At 46.7% G+C, this 24,723-nt stretch overlaps 2 protein-coding genes across 3 annotated transcripts; one reads left to right on the plus strand and one right to left on the minus strand.

Annotated features, from left to right (window-relative positions):
- Nucleotides 1–461: 461 nt before the first annotated feature.
- On the minus strand, nucleotides 462–1,723 carry TM2D2 (TM2 domain containing 2). Its single transcript, XM_015883171.3, has 4 exons — nucleotides 1,484–1,723; nucleotides 1,319–1,406; nucleotides 1,112–1,227; nucleotides 462–983 (listed from the first exon to the last, which is right to left on the minus strand). Exons 1-4 carry the CDS (start codon nucleotides 1,687–1,689, stop codon nucleotides 770–772), a joined length of 624 nt encoding a protein of 207 aa, XP_015738657.1. The 5' UTR covers nucleotides 1,690–1,723; the 3' UTR covers nucleotides 462–769.
- A 221-nt stretch (nucleotides 1,724–1,944) lies between these two features.
- On the plus strand, nucleotides 1,945–24,715 carry ADAM9 (ADAM metallopeptidase domain 9). Of its 2 annotated transcripts, XM_085510530.1 has the most exons (23): nucleotides 1,945–2,415; nucleotides 2,923–3,012; nucleotides 10,519–10,616; nucleotides 11,598–11,662; nucleotides 12,403–12,481; nucleotides 13,742–13,818; nucleotides 14,082–14,274; nucleotides 14,980–15,045; nucleotides 15,531–15,602; nucleotides 15,818–15,987; nucleotides 16,490–16,571; nucleotides 16,855–16,988; nucleotides 17,119–17,290; nucleotides 17,410–17,502; nucleotides 17,745–17,940; nucleotides 18,401–18,506; nucleotides 18,980–19,163; nucleotides 19,376–19,456; nucleotides 19,624–19,729; nucleotides 21,041–21,179; nucleotides 21,657–21,759; nucleotides 22,092–22,219; nucleotides 22,640–24,715. In XM_085510530.1, the coding sequence occupies exons 7-23, from the start codon at nucleotides 14,125–14,127 to the stop codon at nucleotides 22,752–22,754; spliced, it is 2,097 nt and encodes a 698-aa protein (XP_085366656.1). In that variant the 5' UTR covers nucleotides 1,945–2,415; nucleotides 2,923–3,012; nucleotides 10,519–10,616; nucleotides 11,598–11,662; nucleotides 12,403–12,481; nucleotides 13,742–13,818; nucleotides 14,082–14,124; the 3' UTR covers nucleotides 22,755–24,715. The 2 variants fall into 2 exon arrangements, with proteins under 2 accessions (XP_085366656.1, XP_015738633.2); XM_015883147.3 differs by lacking the exons at nucleotides 1,945–2,415; nucleotides 2,923–3,012 and adding an exon at nucleotides 5,309–5,488.
- The last annotated feature ends 8 nt before the right edge of the window (nucleotides 24,716–24,723 follow it).

Consider the following 24,723-nt stretch of genomic DNA (forward strand, 5'->3'; position numbering starts at 1 on the left):
GCAAAACAGTTGATCTATAGTTTTTCTTCATCTTCTTTCAAATGTGTTTTTAAAGTAGCTATTGGGAAAGAGTAACAGTACCTGCTGGTATAAGTTTTGCCTGTGCAGTAGCTGCTACGATCACACAAACCTCAGCTAAAAGATTCCCAAACCTATTTCTTTCATATATTGACAATATTACTTCTACATCCTGATTCTTTTTTGCTGCACTGTGGCTTTTCCAGCCTGAAAGAAACTGACATTCTTCAGAAGGAATACAGTCACTCTCTGCTAGATCTCACTCAGCTTCATGTGTAGCAAACGCATATGGGCATAAGCAAATAATTAGAACTTGTGCTTGTCACTTCCCCTCTATAACAGCTAGGTTTCAGCTGTAGATGTTCGCTAAACCACCACACAAAACCACAGGCTGAAGGCCTGCAACTCTGTCTGTAGTGTACTAATATCAAGAATAAGTGGAGTCAGCTCTTTCCAAACTTTATTCATTTGACCACGTGTGTTTGCAAAGCCTGAGTTGTCAAACTTATCAGATTGTTTAAAACAAGCAAAATATATACCCAATTTTGTGTCCAACGTATGTACAGGAGAATTAACAAGAACAATTGTTTTGCAGATTAAATTATAGCTTCGTAAATCCGTATTTGTGCAAGGCAGAAGCCCTTAAGTGGAGTTTGTTCTAATGTTTTGAAGCAAGAGGAGGAGTCCATCTCCAGTCCTGAAGCCACAGTGAACTCTGGGGATCCACTCTGGGGATCCACTCTGTTTCTGCTCAGTACACAGTGCACCAGTTGCTGCCATCGCTGGGCATCAGTCCCCCAGTGATGAGGAGGATCAGATCCACAAACCACCAGATCCCGAGCCCCCCCAGAGTCAGCAGCTTCCCCACAGCAGTGCCCGTGTGGCCGAGGCAGAAGCGATCCACTCCAAAGCAGCCCAGGAAAAACGAGTAGAGCAAAGTAGTGATGAAGTAATGACCAGTGTACCTGCAGCAGGCGGCCACGGGGTGGGTTAGAAGGGCAGCCAACCTCTGCCCCGCTGCCCCGGGGCCCTTTGAGCCCAGTCCCGGCTGTGGCTCACCCCGGATGGCCCCGACGTGCCGCAGTGCCCCTACCTGACGCAGGGCCGGCTGCCCCGCAGGAAGCTCCGCGGCTCGGCGCACTCGATGCCGTCCAATGCCCGGCACTGCACCCGCGTGTGGTCCACATCGCCGTGTGCCTGTCCGCCGAACTGGGGAGCGGGAGGGGAGCCCCGAGCTCAGCCTCAGCTCACAACCAGCCCCCGCCGCCCCCTGCCCTGCCCGGCCCGGCCCGGCCCTCACCTTCACGCAGCCGTGGCCCAGCTCCTGCTGCGCCGTCGCGTTCCCTCCGTGATCCACGGGCTCATCGCACTCCACGAACTCCTCGGGGCTGCGGGGGAGGAGGAAGCGGTGAAGGCCGCGCCGTGGGACCCTCTCTCTCCCCTCAAGGCCCGGCCCGGCGCTCACAGGTACGTGCAGAGGACGAGAGGCGCCTGCGGGTCGCTGTAGGCCCAAGTGGCAGCGGGAGGCTCGGGGCCCGGCGCTTCGGGCTCGCTGCCGTTGTGCGGGAGGCCGCGGGAGGCGCCGTGCAGCAGCAGCAGGTTACCGAGCAGCAGCACCGCCTGCCCGCACAGCAGCGCGTAGCCCAGCGGCCCGCCGCGCCGCGGCGCCATGGCGGCGCCCGCTGCTAGGAAACGCCGCTTCCGCCTACACAGCACTTCCGCATCCGGTACCGCCGTCGCGCTGCCGGCAACCAATAGGAGCTCGCGTTCTTAGCTCGGGAGGAGGGAGAACGTCGCCGGTAACCAATCGGAAGGAGGTATAGCAATGCGGAAGTGTATAAAAGGCCCGGATGTGATTGATCGCTTCCGGCGGAGCGGCAGCCAATCGGAAAAGAACAGGGGCGGGACGAGGGAGGAGCCCGCTCCTTTTAAAGCGGCCGCGGCGGCGTGAGGGTTGGGGAGGCTTCGTGTGGGGCCTGTGGGGCCTGTGGGGCCTGTGGGGCCTGTGGGGCCTGTGGGGCCTGTGGGGCCTGTGGGGCCTGTGGGGCCTGTGGGGCCTGTGGGGCCTGTGGGGCCTGTGGGGCCTGTGGGGCCTGTGGGGCCTGTGGGGCCTGTGGGGCCTGTGGGGCCTGTGGGGCCTGTGGGGCCTGTGGGGCCTGTGGGGCCTGTGGGGCCTGTGGGGCCTGTGGGGCCTGTGGGGCCTGTGGGGCCTGTGGGGCCTGTCCTTCTTGGCTTGTGGGTGTGTGCTGTGGTAGGAGTGTTCCCCAAGGTGCGTGCTGTAGCTGTTTATGAGGAGAAGCAAGGCCTGTTCCAGTTCTGCCCCCTCCCAACTCCTTGCATACCCCCACCCTCTCATTGGCAGGGCAGTGCAGGGAGCTGAAATGCCCTTTAATGAGCGTAAGCTCTGCTCTGCAACATCTAAAATATCAATGTGTTATCAATGTTATTCTCCCTATCTAATACATGGTGCTGTTGCAGCTACTGGAGGAAAAATAACTGTCTTAGCCACAGCCAAGACAGAGGCTTCCAAGTGGCTCTATCAATATGTTAAGGGTTGTGTAAGACACCTGTGAACTCATTGGGGTGTGGCTTTGGAAATGTCTCAAAGATAAATGGGGACCCATTGCTTTCAGTGTGCTTCCTGTTAATAGGAAAGCATCTGAGGCAGTCAGCTGGTGGAATCTGTATCCCAGCTCCCGGTGCTCCTTGTACAGAGAGGCTGCCATTGGGAGACCCCTTAGGCCCTTGTCTGTTATACTCAGAGCTGTAGAAATCACTCCTTAAGGGTTATCTGAATGAAATGTGGGGATAAACTGAAGAGTGCTCAGCAGTATAAAGGTAGAGAGTTGGAGATGGAGATCCTGCTATTCACCCTCTAAATGTTCTGCTCTCTTTTTCCCTCAGTTTCCTTCTGCAGAGGAATATGAAACTTGACCTCGCTCCTCAGTGCTTTGAGGTCTTTAGATTGGAAATGCCAAGCACGCTTTGAGGCAGGTATGTGCTGTTCATTAACTCCAGTTGGCAGCTGGGCAAAGCATGTAATTGGATAAGAATGTATTTGGGAAACAGAGCCATTACCAATGTTTGTAGGTGCCAGTCAGCCAGCGATCACTCAAGCAGTGTTAAGGAGTGTGCTTCCTAAGCCAGCTGGATTGTTGCTGGTGATGTCAAGGAAGTCCTGACTGCATCCAGAGTCCTTAATCTGTTTTCTATGCGGTGTTTATAAACAAATGCCACGTACATGGCATGTGGAGAGGATGTGGAAGCAGCAGGGCTGAGGTTATAGAGAGAACATGACACGTCTGACTTTGCTATTTAAAAGCACTGTTATATATTTAGCCTGTTTGGAGTCCTTGTAGCCTTCAGTCAGGCAAAGATAAATGTTTGTCCTTCAGTGAGAGAGAGAGACTGCAATGCCCAGCCCTAGCAGGAGGGTTTCTGGGAAGCTTCTGTTCTTGCAAAGAATTATGGAAATAACTGACAAATGGCACAGCTCATTTGGGGAGTTTGATCTGTGTCCTCTCCCATTCCCTTGCTCTCTGAGCACAGGACTGCAGCATCTGTTATCCAGCCCCCAAAGGCTTGGTGGGCCCACAGGTATCCATATAGACAAGACTGATTCCAGAGCTGGCAGGTTCACATTTGGCCCAAAGCGTGTGGTTAAAATCCTTTCCATCTCCTTTCTGGTTTGTTTATGCAGTTTGGGGCTTTGAGGTGTGTTTCTGTATTGCAGGGCTGGGGCAGTGGTGGTGAACAAGTCAAAGGAGATGTGTGCAGCTCTTGCTAAATGCAAGGCTGGGAATCTCATGCCCCTCAGGCAGGAACCACTTTTTCACGGTGTGATTCACGTTTGTGTGTTATTTGTACAATGCACAGTGATAGCTGTGTGATCTGTGATAAGATCATAATCCCTGGGAAGCCTTCTGTACCTCAGGTAATATATAAGCCTGGCTTATGAGCAGCATCAGGTATTACCTGACTCAGAAGTCATGCACAACTTCTGTGAGGGTTGAAGATGTACATCCTGTATCTCACATGGTGTTTTTCCTAACATCAGGCTGGAATAAAATGACCTTACCTTACAGAATTATGTTACTTATTGTGCTGGCTTTCTCTCTAGCTTTGTGCTGTGGTCCATTAGAGTAAGTAAAACTGGCTTCAGGAAACGGAGTTGTTTCCTCTGTCCTACAGGAACAGGAGGTTATCTGCTTGATAGAGGCTCCAAGGAAAGAACCCCGAGTCAGAAGTTGTTTTCCTTACAGTTGTTTTCCTTACTCTGGAAAAAAAAATGGCTTTAGATTTCTAGAATGTGAAGGGCCAAGTGGCCCCACTCCTTAACTCCTTAACAGTTGAGGCCTTAACTGTTCACTGCAGCAATAGCAGTTTAAGCCTCCTCCTGTTTCTTCATCATTAGGCCAAAGGAGGCTTGCACCAGCTGCATTCAAAAGCCACTTTTAAAGCACCATAGATAGCAGCCAGACCCGTGAGAGTGTGGGTGTGTGCGGGCATACGCTGTTTATACTACACCACACACTGTCTACTACACTGCAGCTTCTCCACAACCTGCTCAGTGACGTGACTAATTTATCACATGTTGTTTATGCTGCCTCCGCTCAGAGGAAGGCACCGTGCTCTGTGTTTTGGAGACGTGTTTAACGCATGGCTGTGCATTAAGAGGCAGGTCACAGATGTGATGCTAAGAGCGGATGGCAGTAAACTCTGACGTTGTTTTATTCTGGAGTTTATTTCCCTTACTCACCTGTATCATGTGAGATCAGTGTGTGCTCATGTGAAGCTTTATCTCCATGTGCTTCACGCTGCAATGCAGGTGATTGTTTTTTCTCTTATGAAATGGGTCAAGCTGTGCTGCTGTGGGGCAGCCCTTAGACACATTGGTGCCATCACACAGCCAGCTGAAGGCTTCGTGCTGCTGAGCTAAGCATAGAACATTTACATCTCCTGCAGATTTACTACCCAGTCATGTCACACATAAGCTGGTTTGGGGCCTAGCTGTGTCATCACCATTCCCGTTCCTAGCGGGACCCCATGCCAAAGGCCCGGAGCTCTCCATCGTGTTGTGCTTTTGTAAAGCTCCCCCACCTCTCACATCCCCCTGCCCCGATGTCCTGCAGCCTTTGGGCCGCTCCTTCCATGCACACATTGCTCCGGCCGCCTCTAAACCCTCACCCGGGGGTTTCATTGGGATCCAACCGCATCCCGAGCAGCGGGCGGTGCCCCCGGCGGCCGCCCCTTGTCCGTGGTGCTGCCGGCGGGCGGAGCGGCCCCGCCCGGGGGCGGTGCGGCGCAGGCCCCGGCCCGGCTGCATAAGCCCGGCGCTCTGCCCGCTCCGAGAGCCGAACGGGCAGCGCGGGGCCGACGTGGGGCACGATGGCGTTGGCAGCGCGGAGCTGCCTCTGCCTCCTCCTCCTGCTGCTGTTTTTAGCCGTGCCCGCGCTGCCGGGCCCCGCGGGTGAGTGCGGGACGCGGCCCTGGGGTGGAGCGGAGCGGAGCGGGCCGGGGGCGGCCTCTGCGGGCCGGGGCGATGCGCGGACCCCGCTTTTCTCCGTGCCCGGCCCCGGTGTGGCCGGGGGGTGACAGCGCTGCGGGTCCTGTCGTTATTGGGCCGTGCGGTGCGGCCCGAGGGACGGCGGGGCCTTTGTGGTGGGAAGCCTGGAGTGGGGGGCTGAGCTGGTGGGGTGTGCACGGCTGCCTGCCGTCACTTTGTGCCGCTTGGGAGGGATGCACGTTTATGCTCCAACTGTGCAGGTGAATGCTGGACCGTGAGGAATCCTGGACCCGGATGGGCAGCGTGGTCACAGCCCTCCCAGTAACACTGGGTGAGCAGGGGATACAACAGCACTGGTGCCCAGAAGGATGCTTGTGCTGTCCTGCATGGTACAGCTGTGGTGTCTGCACTGCATTTAGAGTGATGGGGAGCTGGGCTGCCCCTGCTCTTCATGCACAGGTGCAGTTGAGGGCATCAGGTCCCTCCAGGCAGCTGCTCCCTGTGCAGGATCTCAAGTGCAACATGGTGCAATGTGTTGACACCGTGCTCTGTTTATAGGCTTTTAGTGAGTTGACACTGTGCTCTCTTTATGGACTTGTAGTGAATTCAGATGGTGCTCTGCTGTGGGCTTCAAGGATGCTGATCCTGATGGTCCATGTAGATGATAGGCTGAAATATCTGTTGTGCTCTTTCTATGGAAAGAGTACCTGCAGTGTGTTAAACTCGTGCTGGTCATGAATGCATAGTTTTATTGTCAGGACTTCATAACGGAGGAAGCTTGTCTGAAGCTAATAGTGATGCTTCATGCTGAGAAATAATGCTCTGAGTGGCTCAGCTGTGCTCACTTGGCACCCTGCACGCTGTTTTAACTGGCTTGGAAGGTGGCTGTTGGCTGGCCCTGCGGCCCCAGGTGCTGCACCCATGGGTGCCTGCGTGTACCATGGGCTGCTGTTGGGTTGGTGCTTCCATCCCTGCTGGGACAGGAGGAGCTGTGGGTCAGCAGTGTTACTGGTGGTGTGTAGGCAGTGCTGCTCTGACAGCTCTATACCAGCCAGTCATCTTCAGTCTGTGACAAAGGATAATAGACCTTTGTCTCACGTCTGACCTCAGATGGGAGGGGAGAAACAAGTCACCTGCTTCAGCGCATCCGGACACCTCCAGCTTCTTGGGTTGGGATGTGAGTGCTGTGGGTGCTCCCCAATGAGGTGAGATATGAGGCACTAATGGGGTGTTGCCGGAAACTGCTAATTGAAAATTCCTGAATTAATGTAATTGGTAGAGTGACAGGTAGCTGTAAGGGGTTGCGTGTCATGCAGCTTTTCCCCTCCTCTTTGTGTCTGTGGAAGACCTCAGCCTTCGGCTCTGTAAATTCATAGAGAACCAAAGCAGCATTGCCATAGACAGCGGCTTTGCTTCTTGTTTTTGGCAGAAGGAAGCCTGAAGCATAGCTTTGTAGTTATTGCCTGTCTTGAACGTTCTCATTGCTTAAGATAAAGTAAAAAGAAGGAAGTTTATTAGCTCAACTCTACTGAGTTCTGTGATTGAATGTGTGCTGTGTGGTTTCCTTTGGAGACCAAACATTTCTGAGCAGATGCATTCCCATGAACTTCTGTGAAGGGAGCTGACATCCAGAGAGAGAGATGGAGATCTGGAGGAAGTGAGTGGGCCCTGGGAGCAGCATGGGTGGGAGGGCAGGGATCTGCTGGGCCCCCAGCCTGAGAAAAAGGGTGTCTGGGTGGGTTCTGACATTTGGCACCGTGGTGTGGCTTTGCTCTGTTCCTCTGCAAAGTGAAGTGCTGTGACAGAGGGTGTTAGTGGTGATACCAGGAAACAAGAGCAGTGGTTCTTCTGGCAGACCAAGAGTAGCTGCTGTCCTGCAGACTGATCAGTTTGGCTGTGGAGAGGGCAGAAGAAGTAGTAGGAGTCTAGACAGGAAGCACTTACAGCATCAGTATGAGGGACATGAGAGCATTCCAGCAAATATTACCACAGAAGTGCTCGATATCCTCTTTAACTTCCAGCACCCCCAGTAAAATGTGAGGAGAAGTTACGTTAATTATTCTTGTCTGGTTTAATGCTAAGCAAATATTTCATCAAGTGGGTGAATGTGCTTCTCTTGCCGTGACAGCTGGTCATCTTTTCCTACCTTCTGAACACAAGGAGACCTGCCTTCCCCAGCACATAATGGGCTGGAGTGCACCACACAAGTGATCGATGACTGAATGTCATTCTGCAAGGACATCTGTGTTCCTGATCACTCGGGTCTCTCCTGAAACTGCCTGGCAAAGTCCTTTGTGGTTCCTGATAATGGAATACAGAGAATGCTTATTGAATTTGCAGTCACATAGGATTGATGGTCCAGGTAATGTCCAGCAGTAAGGTGCAGCTTTGGAAGGACAGCTGCAAAATGCCTTTCTGAGGTGGAAGTAATTGTCTGCACATTATGAATGGGGTGCAGGAGTGTATGGGCAGGAGAGGAAATGAGCCTTAGAGTAGTAGTTTAAGCTGCCAGTGAATCAGCCTTGCTCCTCGGTGTGGGAAAAAAATAAACATGTGGAGGTAAATAAATACACAAAGTCGTCTTTCATGAAGCATAGGAAGTCTGACCAAACCTTTAAAACAGCTTCAGCCTTCCTCCTGCTCTTCCTCAGAGCAGCAGGTGGGTGTGAGCTGGGTGCATGCAGGCTCCCTGGAGTGCTGGAGTTTGGGTTTGTGCAGTGGGACTGTTCCGTGGTACCAAAGCTGGCAGATGAAACTTCTGTTTGTTTATTTTTCCTACTGATGAGGGGTGTCTATCTGATCTCCCTGTAACAGGCCTGGGAAGGAGTTACACTAATAGAAAGGTGATGAATGGGGTGAAGTGTTGGTGTAGGCGACTGTAGCTGTATTGCTGTAAGTGAGCCAGCAGGCATGTCATGGTCTGTGAAGGTGGGGATGCTGCCTAACCTCTGAATACAGATCTTACCTGTCAGGGTAAGGGCCTGATGTCTGACCTCAGTGTCTGAAGAACCCTAACATGGCTTGTTCGGAGGGTTTTCCTGCTCCCACTCACAAAGTTCTCACTGCAGGTCTGGGGCGGGGAGGGAAGGTGATTCATTTCTTCCCAGTTGCCTGGTAATTAAGGCAGTCTTTAATGAGACAAGATAAATACAGTGGTATAGTTGCTTCTTCCTTCTTGGAAATAGGATGAGATGATAAGCAATGGGCTCCCAGGTATATGGCACAAAGAGCAGTGCATGAAGGTTATTGCAAACTACCGTGCACAGGAGCCGTGCTCATTACACTACAGTAAGATTTTTCAACAGTCAAAGGGGTAAAAGCTTAAAAAGAAAAGCTTATATTGGGAGAACACAATGTGAAATCTTCAAACATACGAACCAGCTGAATATCTGGGTTTGTTTTTTGCTGTTACTTCTGCATGGAGAACAAATTGCTATGAAGTGAGTTGTCTTTGTACACAAAGGTGTGGATGGATTCTCATGGGCAGCATCCGTCCATCCATCCTGGAGGGTGGCATCTTCCTGCGGGTATTGCTGGTGAGTTTATTGCACAAGGAAGGCATTGTACCCATGTTAAGGTCTACAGCGTGGTGGTGGTGAAGTGGGGGAGGACAGAAAGCTGGAGGAGAGGTGTCAGGATGCTCTGAGAGCTGGAAGTGATTTGCCCATCCTGCTGTGCCTCTGAGAGCTGCTGTTCCCAGAAATCCCTCCCACTGCTTTGCTGGATGATTCACTCTCCCAGCTGCTGGGGGGGGGGGTGGTGAGGGTGAGGGGGGACTGGGGCCAGTGGTTCTGTCCCTGTGATAAATGCAGTGGGGCTGGAGCACTGCAGAGCAGCGCTGTGCAATGGTCTGGGGCAGGACGTGAGCTGAGATGTGTGCCTGGAAATGGAGAGCAGTGCCATACTAGAACACATGGTGTGATGGGTCATCTGGGAAGGAAGTGGCCCTTCCCTGTGTTGTGCTTAGGCCAAGGAGGTTCTGACACTGTACTTTCTGTGGCCTCTGAACGTAAGGGCTATTTTCAGGAAGTTTCTCTGATTATTTTGTATACTTCTTTCCCCTCCAGCAACCACAATAATTAATGAGAATTTTACTGCAGTATGTGTCCCGTGGTTTTCATTTCTTGAGAAGAAATCCAGCCTACACCCGTGTGACAGGATTGCTGTGTTACAGATGGTTGTACTGCAATACCTCTGCATTCTCTGAGCGATCTGCCTGCTTCTGCTTCCACAAAAATAAAACCACGACAGGCACATGACGGTGCCAAGGAGCACAGCTATTCCCTGCCCCTGGGCCCAGCAGCTCGAGCTCTCCTGATGAGCTCACTGATTCCATTGCTATGAGCTAGGAGAAGCGCTGCTGCTAATCCTGTGCCGGGCGGCCCAGGGAGCAGCTCCAGGCAGCAGCATGTTGATGGGGAAAGTGATTAGTGTGTGCAATTTGTTATTGTTTACATGCCTGTGCAGAACTTGCAGAAAGTGGTGTCTCTTTTGTTGTTGTTGTTGTTGAGTCAAGTGATCTGTCTGTTGCACATGCAAATAATTTATGAAGGAATCTGCAAAAGGCTGCTTGCTTGCATTTGTTCTGCCTCGGTGCTTTTTATGAGGTCTGTAAGTGCTCTCTAAGAACACAAGGAGCGCTGGCTCTGTCAGCAGCTTGGCGAGATGTGCAGAGCTGAGGGTGCAGCACAGAGCTCTGTGGGGCTGGCTGGGAGCTGAGCACTGCTGGAGCCCCGGGGGAGACAGGGGAGGCTGCAGGCAGGGCTGGTGTTCTGCAGCTCAGAGTCCTGGATTTGGACCCGTCCTTCTGTGTGCCCTTGAGCAAGTTATCTGTGCTGACCTGCTTTAGGTGCTCTGATTTCTGCTAATGAAAGGAGATGGAATATGAGATGGGACTTGCCCGTGGCATTTTCTCCCCTCTGCCTCATTCTTCTGGTTGTTTGTTTCTTTGGCCAGACTAAAATTGGTGGTCACAATTCTCTTTTGCCTTCTAGGTTTCCAGGAGATTTCTCAATTGTCTTCCTATGAAGTTATAATCCCACAGAAGTTAGGAAGAGAGCGGCGAGAGACCTCCAATGTCTCCTCAACACAGGTACTGGGTTACAAATGCCTTCAGTTCAGTGTCTTCTTCCTAACTAAGTCTATTAAAAATCAACCTTAAGTTCTCACAACCAAACAAATCACCCAAGTCATCTTGCAGCAAATAAGTATCCCTCCTTACAAAAGACACCCCATCTAGCATCCTCTTCCAGCTAAGTTCTGGGAGACACTTCCTTGCTGCAGAGGTTACAAGCTGCAACAAAGGATCTTTCATCTGAGTATAAAAGGCAGGTATTAGAGCTGTTAAGCACTTAATTTAGTGTTAAGCACAAGTGAAATTATTAACTTGGGAGATGCTGAGGAAGTGACTGGAAGAAGCCCTGAGCTGCCTGGTCCTGCTTTGAGCAGTGGTTGGATGCCTCAGAGGTACTTTCCAGCCTGTGTTGTTTTGCTGTAATGACAAACCAAGGGCTGCACACCTCAAGGTATTTGGATTAGGCCAACTGTTTTAGTCACAAATCTTGGCAGAATTTAATATTAAAAAAAAAATCTGAAGGTGTATTGCAGTCGTTAGTAGCATTAGTAGTGCTCTTGCCATGATATTTAATGTGGAGCTCAGGTAATTCAGCTTACCCACTTAGCAACTGGTATCCTTCCATGTTATGTGGAGCCAGCTCACTGTATTTAGTAATAAAACAATATTGTCCTTTCCAGCTGTAACTCACAGTTTATCTGTGGAAGTCTTATAAACAAGGAATGTGAAAACCACAAAACTATTTTGAAATAGCTTCATTTATGGGACTGTTCCCCAGCTACTCAAGAAATGCCAGATTCTGGAGGTAGGAACAGTTATAAAATAGGCTTCAGGCTCACCCACACATGCTTAATTCTGCTGAAGTGAAACCACCAAGATCTAACAGGGAAAGTCAGTCTACACAAGTCAGGAAGCTTCCATGTGTGGAAGTGATGTGCAGAATCCTAGCTTGCTTTGTGCTGGAAGGGACCTTTAACAGTCTTTTATCTTCACATTCAGGACGAGGTGTCATATTCTATTAAGATAGAAGGAAAAGAACACACGATCCATCTGGAAAAGAACAAGTAAGTGATGAATTTCTTGATTTTTAAACTCCATCTGTCGTGTCTAAGTAAGAAGCTGGCAGGTAGCATGCTAGTTTTGGGGCTGAGGTTCTTTATGAGAAGGGCAGTCACAACCTAAGTGTGAGAAATCTGCAGAGAAACTCAGTGAAAGTGAATCCAGTCACACAGTCTTGGCTATTGACCAGAAATGTTGAACTGAACCCTGTGATCCTTCTCAGAGAAGGAAGCAGTAGTTTGCTCAAAGGGGACCTGGAGAATCGTTGAAACGATTCTTCCTTTTCACATCTAAAAATAAACAAACTGAGCTATATTTCAAGTAAATATTTTTGCTTTCCTCTGGGTTTTGTTTGTTTCATTTTTATCTCAGTCTCAGTAGCACAAGACCAATGAGGAAGCTGATTTTATCTCCCAGGTCGTAATATCTATAATTTACAGAGAATACGTTGTCCATCTTGCTTTTAATTTTTAATGGGATACTTGCAGTAACAGCAAGTAAACATCTATCAGGCTATTTCCCTTGTAATACTGTTCCACCATCCTCATATCTGGGATTTTGCTGCAGGAATCCACAATTTCTCTGTTAGTTTTTGAGTATTTTCATTTGAAGGTTTCATCATTTAATTTTGATTTATACATTAAGGAGAGTCTTGGTTAGGATTGTCCTACTGTCCTGCTATAGCATCATGGTCAGTTCCTGGGATTCCTCTGGTATTTATTCTTCTCTGTCCTTTACCTTGCAGAGATTTGCTACCCAAAGATTTTACAGTTTATACCTATAATAAGGAGGGGAAGTTGCAATCTGAATACCCAGATGTCCAGGTAGGATTTCTTTCCTACTTGCATAGCATTGCAGTTAATCCACTGAATATGTTTGCAGCTCTCTTTTTCTGTGCAAGCAGACTGCTTGCTGCCTTTGAAAATGTGATTGCTTCTGTAGGGTAAGAATTAATAGCAGCTTGTGAGCTGCAAAAAGCATGAGAATATTTCTAATGGCTTCACTGCTCTTACAAATCAACATTGTGCCTTTGAAAGGGGAGCATTAGTCACGTGATTTGTAAGGTCTTGTGTTTGAAAACAGAGCACCTGAGCCAACTATTTCCTCCCTGTTGAAAAAATAAAATAAATAAGAGAGAAAAAGCCTTTTCTGCACAAGATCACAGAAGTCTCAGTGACCTTGAAGAGTTATTATGTGCCCTAGCATTAACTGCCAAAAGCACAGGCAATGTAATTTACCTGACCCCTATGGTAACACTTAAAAACACAGCTGCAAGAGAATATTGAATGCCTTTTCAGTGTATTATGATCTCGTTTAGTTCTCAGAGTGTCTAATGCAGAGGACAGAATTGAAGTATTGTGCCTTTCAGGGCTGATGAGGGACCTATTGTGCGACTGAGATGTTCAGGCAGCGCAGTGCTGTGGTGAGGACAGCAGATGTTGGCCTTCTCCTTGTTAGCAGGAGGCTGCAGACAAGCCAGATGCTCTCCCAATGGTTTTTATTGAAGTCTGAATGATAATTTGGCTCAAGTCTGCAGGGAGGGGCTGGCCTGAGAATATTTGAGGTGGGGTGAAGGGCAGCAGTTCAGAGCAGGATAGCTTAATGTCAGGCTAAGAAATCCAGTTGCTAGATAATGCTTCTGAGCCCTGCTTGTCAGTGTTACAGCAGGGTCAGCTCTGAGTCCAGCTTCAGGTAGAATGAGTCAGTGAGGGGGATTTCTAGTTCAAATCTAATCGGTCCTATCAAGTTGTGAGGAGTAGATGTTATACAGAGCAGGATTCAGACTGAATCCCTGTCTCCCTGTATGCCTGACCTCTTGGTTAACTTCTCGTGTAGAAGTTCTGTTAGTGAAGTAGCTTAGATGCGTGCTAGAGGAGGAAATGCTGTTACATTTTGCTAGAGCCATGGGAAGGTTAAAAGCTGCAGACAGATACAGGATGTCTGGTGTCTTTAACTACAAACATATGCACTTGAGTTGCAACTACTGCTGGTCAGTGGCAGACAGCAGTTATGTGATCAGAGATCACTGGATGTACAGATATGTATGGAACATGTGTGTAATGTGCCTTTGTTTTCCTGTGTAGGATCACTGCCATTACCAGGGATATGTGGAGGGGATCCCGGACTCTGTTGTTGCTGTCAGCACTTGCTCGGGGCTCAGGTAGCAAACTTACCCTTTGTTGTAGCTGTCACGTGGGTCTCACAGCTCACTGAACATGAAACAAAATTCTTGCTGTTTTTAACTACTGTTCAACCAGATGGGAATTACTGACAGGGACCAACTGTGATAGCTTATGCTTTTGTGTGGTTTTACTGCAGTGTCTTTAGTTATCAAAGAATAACTGTTGTTTTGTTTTACTGTAAAAACCTGCATAACTATCCTGTGTCTAATGCAAGAATTCTCTGCACACTAACGTGTCTTAGGGGTTTGGTGACAATAGGGAATGTCACCTATGGGATTGAGCCCATGGATTCATCCTCTGGCTCTGAACACATCCTGTATTCATTGGATAATGTGAAGAAGGAGCCCTCAATGTGTGGAGTAACCACCGAAGGCCATGAAGAGGGGGAACATACAGGAGAAAATCACCATCCTAGTATGACTCAGCTGCTACGAGTAAGTGCACCACTGTGTTCTCCAGTCCCCTATAATGGATTTCATGAATGTTCAGCTAAGAATATGGCAGCAGCTTATCAGATTTCTTAGGGGCTTAACACATACCTAAAGGTTTCTGATCCACTGGGTTTTCAGTGCTGCTGGAAAGCTCTATTGCCTCAACAACGTGGTTGCAATTTCTGCTTCTGCACACAGCAGTGAGAGGTCAGTGGCCAATGAGATTTCTCATTGGCAGAGCATTTGAGGGCTTTTAAGGGCAGGAACATTGGAGCTTCATTGGAGAAGCTCGTTACCAAAGTATGACATCAGAAGCCAGCAGCATATTGTGTTGTTTATTCCATTCTCCTAATAATCAGAAGAACAGATTGATGTGAAGATCTCCATTGTTGTTTAAAGGCTGGCCTTTAATGTCACAGGAAAAGCAGGACTATAGAAACATTCAAAAACAAACCGAAAGGCGGCTGGCGTTTGGTTGACGCTGGAAGTCCTTGTATAGCTCAGTTTTAGAATAAAATGCTCATAGGGAAATTGTCATTGCTTTGCACTACTCTTCTTGGTTTTGGCTTGTTTAGATCTTGGCAGTATGCTTTGGGTGTGTCCCTTAAGCCACTTGTTGTATCAAGTGAAATATGACAGTATATTTTTTTTGTTGCTGTTTACACCTGAATTAGTAAACATGAAATTGCCTAAAACTTCTTTCCACAGAATAAAAGAGCCATCCTACATCAAACAAGATATGTGGAGCTATTCATAGTTGTGGATAAAGAAAAGGTATGGCTCGGATTGTGGGTTGCTTTCTCTTCCTTCTCCCCAGGAGATGAGTTGAAAAGCTGCCAGTCTCCGTTACTTCCAAATGGATTGTTGAAAGACAGCCACGCTTTAGCCAAGATTATGCAAATGTATTACACTAGCCTGTAACTGAACAAACATGTCCTATATGGTACGCCTCTGGAAAACAAAAAGCTGTCAGACGTGGAGAGGTTCTATCAGCAAAGAGTTTAGTAATGGATGGAAAACATATGGCAAAAGCTTCCTCTCGTGTTTTCTTTTGGATTATTGAGCAGCTGAGTAATAGCAATGAAGATGCTGTTTTCCTGATGAGTGTCTTCCAGGCAGGGATTCAACCTCATGTATTCTAAGCAGAACATTCAGAGCCTGGCAAGAATGACTTCAGTTACAAGTCTGCAAATTCTTGATTCATTTTGCTAAGCCTTGTCTTTATCTGCTTTTCATGACTGAGTTTCTTTGTCTTGCAGTTTGAAGACTTTGGGAAAAGTGAAACAGAAGTAAGGGAACATATGGTGCAATTAGCAAACTATCTTGACAGTGTAAGTTATAAATACACTATCACTCCCATTTAATTCTCAGTGTGACTTTTCAATCATTGATCCTTTTGCTAATCAAAATCACTGGGAAAATGCATCCTGATTATTTGAATTGTTTAATAAATTAGTAAGTTTTCACAGTAAGATGCATAACACAAAACCACTTGTCCTTCTTTGAAGCTCTTCAGAAATATTTCTCCTTATTTTTAATTCCCCAGATGTACATAATGTTGAACATCCACGTCGTGCTGGTTGGCCTCGAGATTTGGAAGTATGAGAACATCATTAGCACAGATGGAGGTGCTGGTGATGTGCTGGCAAACTTTGTGCAGTGGCGAGAGAAGAACCTTGTTTTGCGCCGGAGGCACGACAGTGCCCAGTTTGTTCTGTGAGTTGAGGTTCCTTCCCTTTGATTTTAAGAAGCTTATTCTATTCCTGTCTGCTTAGCCTTGCCTCAGTGTCAGGAATGGCTGCTCACTTTCAGCACAGAATCCAGTGCAATCTGCCGTGTTTTACATAAAAACCTTCCATGCCAATTTAAGCATTATAAGAAGGTATCTCTGGTCTATGAATTCAGCACTTTTTCAGGCAGATGCATTCCTAAATAATTAGTTTTCTTGGCCCACACTTCCTACAATGTTATGTTTTGTATTGTGGACAGCTTGTAATCAGATAATCCTTTGTAAGGATTGTACACTGCTCAGACTTGTAATGTTGGGCTTTTTCACATGAAAAGAGTTTAAGCCTCGTGCTGAGCATTGCATCTGAGTGGAGCAAAAGCTGTTTCTGCATTTGCTATCTAGAAACAAACAACAGGGTGTGAGCTCTGATACATGACATTGTGTGTCTGTGTGGTTGGAATGATTCTGTTTTTCTCTTAATGACCGTAGGAAGAAGGGGTTTGGTGGAACAGCTGGAATGGCCTATGTTGGAACAGTGTGCTCCAAGAGCCACGCAGGAGGCATTAATGTGGTGAGATATCTTTAATAATACTGTGAGTATGAACAAGATTTAAAGAAAGAAGAAGTGCCTTCCTGGAAGAGCAGAATCTTTAATATAAAACACAGCTGGAGTGGCACTCGTGAGGAGGTGACAGGATTTCCCTGCTGACGTTTTAAACACCCCTGCTGTACATTAATGTAACAGAGTAACAGAATCATCTTTTTGGCATTTAAGTGAACAGTTATTTTTGGCATTTAGAAAGAATTCTCAGTATAGACTGCCCACTATTTTTCTCTGTTTTGCTCTTGTGCAGTTTGGAAAAATCAGTATCCAGATGTTTGCTTCAATTATGGCTCATGAGCTGGGACATAACCTGGGGATGAACCATGATGATGAAAGGGTCTGTCATTGCGGAGCAAGCAGTTGCATTATGAGCTCTGGAGCATCGTAAGTAACTGAGGACACAGGAAGCTTTTCCTTTTGTATGTGCTTAGTAGTGGGATAGCAAGCATTGTGCTTGTTCTATAACCTGAGGGATTGATTTGATGTAGAAATCTTCTCATGTTCTCTGTTACAGAGGATCAAGGAACTTCAGCAGCTGCAGTGCAGAAGACTTTGAGAAGCTGACCCTCAACAAAGGGGGAAGCTGCCTGCTTAATGTTCCCAGGCCTGATGAAACCTATAGCATCCCTTACTGTGGAAACAAGCTGGTGGACATGGGGGAGGAATGTGACTGTGGGTCACCAAAGGTTTGCAGTTTGCCATGTTTTACAAACGCTGACTGAGTCTCCTTGCATGCTCACTGAGGAGCAATCTCCGTGTAGATGCAGGTGTGATTTCCTGACCTTCATAGAACTTCTGCTTTCAGGAATGTGAAAGTGATCCTTGCTGTGAACCAGGTACATGTCGGCTCCGATCCTCTGCTGAATGTGCTTATGGAGACTGCTGTAAGAACTGTCGGGTAAGACTGAAACTTATTATTTGGGAGTGCACTTCACTGGTTTAGGAAAGGAAAGTGTTGGCCTTGTCAGTGCATATGTGGGAGCAGCAGCTCTTACTGTGCTGGGGAGCATCATCCAGCACCCACAGAGGGCAGCAGGTCCAAGCCTTTCTTGTTGAGGGCACACTGTGGGCTGGGAGCACTGCTCTCTGCTTTGAGGTTTGTATTTTCTGATACAGTTTCTCCCTCAACTGCCTCTTTAGATTCTTCCTGGTGGAACTGAGTGTCGCGAGAGTAACAACGAGTGTGACCTTCCAGAGTACTGCAATGGCACATCCCAGTTCTGCCAACCTGACTTCACTGTTCAGAATGGCCACCCCTGCCACAATGAGGAAGCATACTGCTACAACGGCGTCTGCCAGTACTACGATGCACAGTGCCAGGATATATTTGGCTCAAGTGAGGAAGAACACAGTGTTACTGTTTTCCTAGCAGATGTAGTTAAAAGAAAACACTAAGGTTATTTAAAATATGCAGTTGTTTTCCTGTAACAACACAAAGAATTTGGAGCAGTGGTATTTATGGCTTTGCCTTTGCATGTCTTTTGTTACAATTAACACTGTGCCGGTGATTCAAGTAGTAGTTTTCTTGCACTGAGCATTACAATTGGGCTTCTGGCTTATAGGGATTGTGGAAATAACATCCAGTCTATTGTACCACTTGATAAGTGACTCTTTTTTTTACTTGGAACTTTGTAGTGCTGGCATTTTCACTCTTTATCATTTTGATCAAGCTCATGAGCTATCTGTTTTGCATGGAAAATTGTTAAACATAGGATAATTGGGCTGGAGAACGGAAATGTGATGATGTGAGATGTTTCTGTCTCCGTTTAACCTGGTTCCTCTGCTGTTGTTTTCAGAAGCCAAAGCTGCCCCCAACATTTGTTTTGTTCGAGTGAATTCCAAGGGTGACAGATTTGGCAACTGTGGTTACCATGGCCATGACTACAAGAAATGTTCCAGCTGGTGAGTTGAACCTGATGCATTGGAAAGTCCCTAACGGTGTGACTGACAATTTGATTTGGATGCCATAGTATTAAGTTGGGGTTTTGTAGCAGAATCAGTGGGAGAGTGGCATTGTGCTTTAATCTAACCTTAGTGGCAGTGCTTACATCATTCGGAAACCACTATGAGATAGCTTAGAAAAGACCTGTTTTACTCTAAATTCTGATGCTGTTAGTGTGTGACACAAAGCCTCCACACTTCTGCATTTGTGGGTTTTGTTTTAGGTTGTCTGGGCTCAACTCTTGCCTGTAATATTTGAAATGAGTTTGAATGTTCAGACAGTTCTTCTGTAACTGAGTTTGAAGCTGTTGCCTCAGGGTATTCTTGCCTTAAATTTGGGGCTATGGCAGGGAGAATTTGTACTACGTTTCCCATCACTGATCACCTCTTCACATACAGGAAAAAGCATCAGAATTTGTATGTTGATGTTGTAGGAATGCCATGTGTGGGAAGCTGCAATGTGAAAACGTGGAAACTATGCCTGTCTTTGGAATTAAGCCTGCCATTATCCAGACTCCCAGTGATGGCACCACTTGTTGGGGTGTAGATTTCCAGCTGGGCTCTGATGTCCCTGATCCAGGAATGGTGAATGAAGGCACCAAATGTGATAATGGAAAGGTAATTAACAAGACAAAAGTGATTTTTGTAGAAGAGCTGTGTTCCTGTGGAGCTGAGGTTTAACATGGAGGGGTATGTGACTTGTCTTGGGGTCAGTGAGAGCAGAGCAGCAGCAGAACCATCAGTGTGGGAACAGTGAGCAGGTAGAAGAAGGGCTATTTTGGTTACAAAGTCATCTCATTTGGTTAACATGCATCTCTTAACTCCCCTAGGTCTGCAGGCACTTCCAGTGTGTGAGTGCTTCTGTTCTGAACTATGACTGTGATGTTGAAAAGCAGTGTCATGGACATGGGGTAAGTGATAACCCACTTGGAATGAACGCTGAGTCTCTAAGCTTTTATGTAACAAAACCTATTTCTGTATGACATATTCCCCTGACATCTTTGTTAAAAGTTATGAGTGCCACATTTTGTTCTGTTCTCGTGTTCTTTTAACTTTTGTGTGTGTTGTTTACATGTAGGTGTGCAACAACAACCGGAACTGTCACTGTGAGCCAGGCTGGGCCCCTCCTTTCTGCAATACTAAAGGCTATGGAGGGAGTATTGACAGTGGACCTCCCTATAATGGCAAGTAATACAAAGGCAGCTCTGGGGCTGTGGGTCTGTATTGCTAGGAGCGGTGCTGGGCTGAGAGCAGAGTGCCTATTGCTTTGAAGCAGCTCAGTTCTGGTGGCTGAGGTGCTGGTGGTTGGCTCTTCACCAGGTTTCACCTGCTAGCAATCCTAGCCAGGGTTTTGAGCTTGAGGTGTTGCACTTCTTTCTTCTGGGATGCTGGAGATCTTTAGAGAAACTGGCCTGTTTTAACTTTCTTCAGGTAATTTCTGCCACTTTGGACCAAGATCATATTGGGCTTCTTTGTATCTAAGCTGATCATTGAAGTCCTTTCTAATCTTAGATCCAAACAAAACATGAAATTTGGCTGAGGATACAGGTTCAAATTCATGGATGTCAACAGGCATCTCTGTAAGGATGGACTCCTAGCAGTGGTGGCAGAGATGGGTACTACCCTGTTCTGATATCTGCATGTGCACCTGCAGCACTGTCAGCTGGCCAACATGTCGACATGCATTGCTCTAGCCCAAGTCACTATTTTATTAATGTTTATTGTTTGAGTGCAGACAGCATGCTTCGTTTGGTAGTAAATACAAGTGTAGCCCCTGCCCCAAACATCTTACGGTATAGAAGACAGATACACCATAAAGAAACGGGGAGAGACAGAGGTTTGTGACACTGCATCATTATGCAGGCTTTTGGTTTGCTTTTTTTTGGTGGAGGGAAGAGATGGGGTGGGGGAGGAAATCTTGTCTTTGCTTCATGGAATTTTTTCCCCTCCTGAGAAATAGGTGCTAGGCCAGTGTTTGACACAGCAAGATGCTGTATCTGTGCACATAGACGATACATGTGTGGGTTTACATGGGGAGAGTGGTGCCTGGGGCAGCACAATTCATGCAGGGAGAACAAAGTGAAAGGCTGTGACACTTTTCTCACTGATAGTTTGAAGACGAAAGAGGAACCTTTACGTTGGAGAAGACTTCTGCAATGAGTTTGTGGAATATATAAAGAAGGGGCTGATGTCGTCTCTTAGAGGAATAGGGTGGCAGAATGAACCTGAAGACCCTTTTTCATGAGGTGGTGTGGATTTCGAGGGAAGCTAGATATTGTGTTAATGCAGTAACAGAGGGGAGAGTCCCACTATAGTGGGATGATCAGACTAGATAATTGTGCCAACATCTTGCAGTCTTAATAGATTCTTTAGATATTTCTGCCACAGAGAATGGAAGCTTGTGATAGAACCAATCCTAATAGATGCTACAACAAGATATTCAATATTCAATATACTCAATACTTTCTTTCTCTCCATCCTTTTGTCCCTAACAGACAAAGACAACTCATTGAGAAATGGGCTGCTGGTATTTTTTTTCCTGGTCCTACCGCTCCTTATAGCTGCTGCTTTGGCATTTGCAAGGAGAGACCGACTGAAACGATGGTTCAGAAGGTTAATGTCACGTTGTCATTCGTAAGTATGGTCTCCTCTTCACCTTCTCTTCTGCCCTTTTGAAGTAGTCCTTAGACATTTCTTTACATAAGCCATTGCCAAAGTATGGAGATATATTCCATTCCCAAGCTGTCAAGCAAAGACAGCTGCACCAAATGATGCATGTCAATTGCTCTGGGCAATGGCAGAAAAAATAGATCAATTTATTATAGTGGGAGCAGAAAACTTTATTGTTACCTTTATGTTTGTTGTCATGTCTTTGGTGATGGGTTTTATGTTTTTTTGGGTGCAGAGGCAAAAATAAAGCTGTCATAGCCCTAAACAGGAAAAGGATTATGTTGTTTCTTAGACATGTGGCAAAAACCATCCTCCTGACGTTTGGTATTTGCTGGGGTGTTCTAAATCCATCTTGCATGTAAGAAGCACTTGGATTCGTAGCCTACTTGTTCGTCCTGTCAAGGTTATGTGCTCACCTAGGTAACATCTCTTGGGTTTCAGGTCACTTCACTCACCACCTCCTAGAACAGAAGCAGAGCCAAGAGATTTCCCTCACAGAGGTGTTCCACATGGCATGCCTTACCCTTCCAGAGGTGTACCCATGGTAGGAATTACTTGCTCTATCTGTTTCTATTTGTATCTAAAGTAACTGATGAGTACAGTTTACGTTGTTACTGTACTAATAGAGGCCTCAAAGCTATTTTTTCACTCCTGAGAATCAGGCTTACTCTTTGTTAAGAGGGAAATAGAAGCAATATTTCCTAAATGGGTTCAAAAGCTCCTCAGTATTTTTTCTACTGATGTGCTTAGAAGGAAATAACAACTGTCATTTCCAGGTCTGTTTGCAGGTGATCTCAAATATCACCTCAATAATGGAACAAATTTAATTCTCTTAAGTGCAAATCTGTGTGTGTTCTTGTTGTGTTTTATCCATAGGCCATGGAGCCAAATACCTATCCTGTGCCATCCTACCCCATTAACCAGCATCATCAGCAGGCGTACCACCAGTCCTACTATCCATCTCCGCAGTACCAGGCCATGCAGCCACAGAAGCTGCCTGCAAGGTTAGTATGAGTTACTGCAAGTAAAGGAACCAATTGTTGTGATGTATATGGCTTGTTGTTGCCTTTATCTTTGTAAGTATTGGGATATTTCATCAAATATTATGAGCAGAACTGACCTTTTAGTGAAAGGAGTTTCTCCTTTGATTCAAGGCTTGGAATAAAAGCACATTTGTCCTTAGGATTTGTTTTATGCTATAGTGGGCCCTGAGGGCAGCAGAATTTGACCATGGGGTGTTGGAAGTGAGCCTGAGTGGCAGCTGAGCGTTCTGCAAGGGGAGAATCTGTGACAGTGGGTTTGGTCTGTGCTAGTGCAAAGCAAGAGGAAGAGAGGGCTGCTTTGCTGTGTGCATTTTGGGTAGTGTCGGTGCATTTTAGATGATGTCATGTGGACTCATGGCAACTTGTCTGTCTTTACCATAGGCCGCCTCCTCCCCAGCAGAAATCTGTACCTCAGGGACCTCCTCCATCACAGCAGAAATCTGTACCTCAGGGACATTACTTTCCTTCTCGACCAGCACCTTTGCCCCCCAAATAGCTTTTGACTTCTTTGGGACCTTCACATGAGCTGACCTGTTCACTGAAGCAAAGCTGAAATTGCATTTGTCCTTCTTGCATCGAGTGGCCCATGGTAATCCCGGAAAGCCTTCCTTCTGCTGCCATGGAGAAGGCAAAAGAGATGTTGAAACGAGGAATGTAAACCTTCAAACAAATACCTCTACCAAAGCTACAGGAACAGAAAACATCAAACCTGTTGTTAGATCTGAGTGTTGTGGCTCTGTTACACTGCAGCAGGGCTGCACAGCTGGAAGTGCAGCAGTCTGCAGTTGAATAACCCTTCTAAGTACAGCGCTCAGGACTTGCTTTAAGTTTCCCCATTTCTGCAATGAGCCCTAAAAATGAAGTTATTTGTTGTCTTTCTAAACGTACGGTGAAGAGTTAAAGTAGTCCATACCATGTTCAAACCAAGGAAATCTGGCTAGTTAATTTAAACTTAGTTTGCATGGACTGGAACCCATTACCCATTTACACGTAAATGGCACAAGTGGAATCAAGGTATCAGTGTACTCTATCAGAGAAAGATGAATATATTCTAAACATGTTTATGCATGTACATATGTTTATTGATGTGTAATAATGCACTTAAATTCTTAATTTCATGCTGACTGACACTAAGCTACGTGAACATTAATTTAATGATCTTAAATTAGTTATCGTGAGTTGCTAAGTGAGAATCTTGTACTAACTTCCACTAATGCCATAAAGGTGTAAGGAAAACAAAGGTACGAGAAGACGTGGCCATTTTCTGGTTAAAACAAATGGAGTTTTTAGCTCTAGGTTTTAATTCGGACCTAAAGACTCTGAAGAAATCCTTGCAGAACACTGAGAAGCAAATAATGTGAATCTGCTGAGACCAGCTGAGCTTCTCAGAGCACTTTAAGCAGGAGCCTGTTGCCTAATGCAGTGTTGCCACCTGATCTTCAACCTTTGCTAGTGTCAGTCAGGATGCTTACATAGGCTTATTGCAGCAGGTCAGGCTGCCATCGGTTTCTGTGCCACTGCTAAACCAGGTTTAATCCAGCTCCCAAAAGGAGTGCTCAGCACTTGGTGTCACGGCTGTGCTGTGGGTAGAAACTGATGCTGGAGACAAATAGTCTCTTGCACAGACTTATTAAAGTGGGGAGAACGACCCTGGAAGGTGTGCTTGGCTTTTTCACTTTGTGCTGGCCACTGAGTACAAACTTGCTCTGCAAAGATCCCCCCATAGTATTGCCAAAAAAAACCCTTATCTTCTGTATATACATATATAAATATATAGAGAGAGTTTGCATTTGCAGTAATAAAATACTTGAACTCCTGTGGTTTCCCATAAACATAGACTAAGATTTACAACACTAATAAACTCCAGATGTCAGCTAGGCTATCACCATTGTCCATGGGGGTCTTCTGTCCATCCCAAGATGTTCCCTGTTCCTATTGTGTCCCACTCGGGTCAAGCTCTGCCATTTCTTGGCTCTGCTTTGTGTTTGCCAATGCGGGTTCCAGAGGGGGGAACTCACATCACAAAGTAACCCAGGATGTCCTTAATTGTACTTAAAGCTGTACGTGTGAACTAAAACTATGCTGAAAACGGTGCCTTCTAATAAGTTTTTTATACTTCATTGTGCATGTTAGCAATATTTACAGGGTGGTGGTGTAGGGCAACGAACGTGCAGTTTTTAGATGTGATTCTATGGAAAAGAAACAGCTCCAGTTTTAGATGTGTTGAATATTGCAGATGACTACTGATTTCCTTTTATAAAGCATACATTATCCCTACCCCTATTCAGCTGGGGGAGTGTTCCCACTTACAGTGCTGCCCTGGGAGCAGCAGCCTCCATTCCCATGCGCTTCCAGGCCACAGTGTGTGTGTTTGTAGCACTCAGGTGTGATGGATGGGCTGTTCCCCACCCCTTTGTAAGAGCAGTGAGCAATAAACACGCTGGTTTTGTACAAACACCCTCTTG

This window comes from Coturnix japonica, chromosome 10 (assembly GCF_054131305.1).
Source record: "Coturnix japonica strain WE chromosome 10, WE-NBRP24, whole genome shotgun sequence".
Classification (NCBI taxonomy): domain Eukaryota; kingdom Metazoa; phylum Chordata; class Aves; order Galliformes; family Phasianidae; genus Coturnix; species Coturnix japonica.

Bases quoted from the DNA above. Each gene is read 5' to 3' on its own strand.
- TM2D2 (XM_015883171.3), bottom strand. From the start codon at position 1,689: ATGGCGCCGCGGCGCGGCGGGCCGCTGGGCTACGCGCTGCTGTGCGGG. The intron at 1,407-1,483 runs GTGAGCGCCGGG...CCTCCCCCGCAG, and splicing joins CTCGTCCTCTGCACGTACCT to CCCCGAGGAGTTCGTGGAGT. The intron at 984-1,111 runs GTAGGGGCACTG...CGCCTGCTGCAG, and splicing joins GGCAGCCGGCCCTGCGTCAG to GTACACTGGTCATTACTTCA.
- ADAM9 (XM_015883147.3), top strand. From the start codon at position 5,407: ATGGCGTTGGCAGCGCGGAGCTGCCTCTGCCTCCTCCTCCTGCTGCTG. The intron at 15,603-15,817 runs GTAAGTTATAAA...TTAATTCCCCAG, and splicing joins TAGCAAACTATCTTGACAGT to ATGTACATAATGTTGAACAT. The intron at 18,507-18,979 runs GTGAGTTGAACC...TTGATGTTGTAG, and splicing joins TACAAGAAATGTTCCAGCTG to GAATGCCATGTGTGGGAAGC.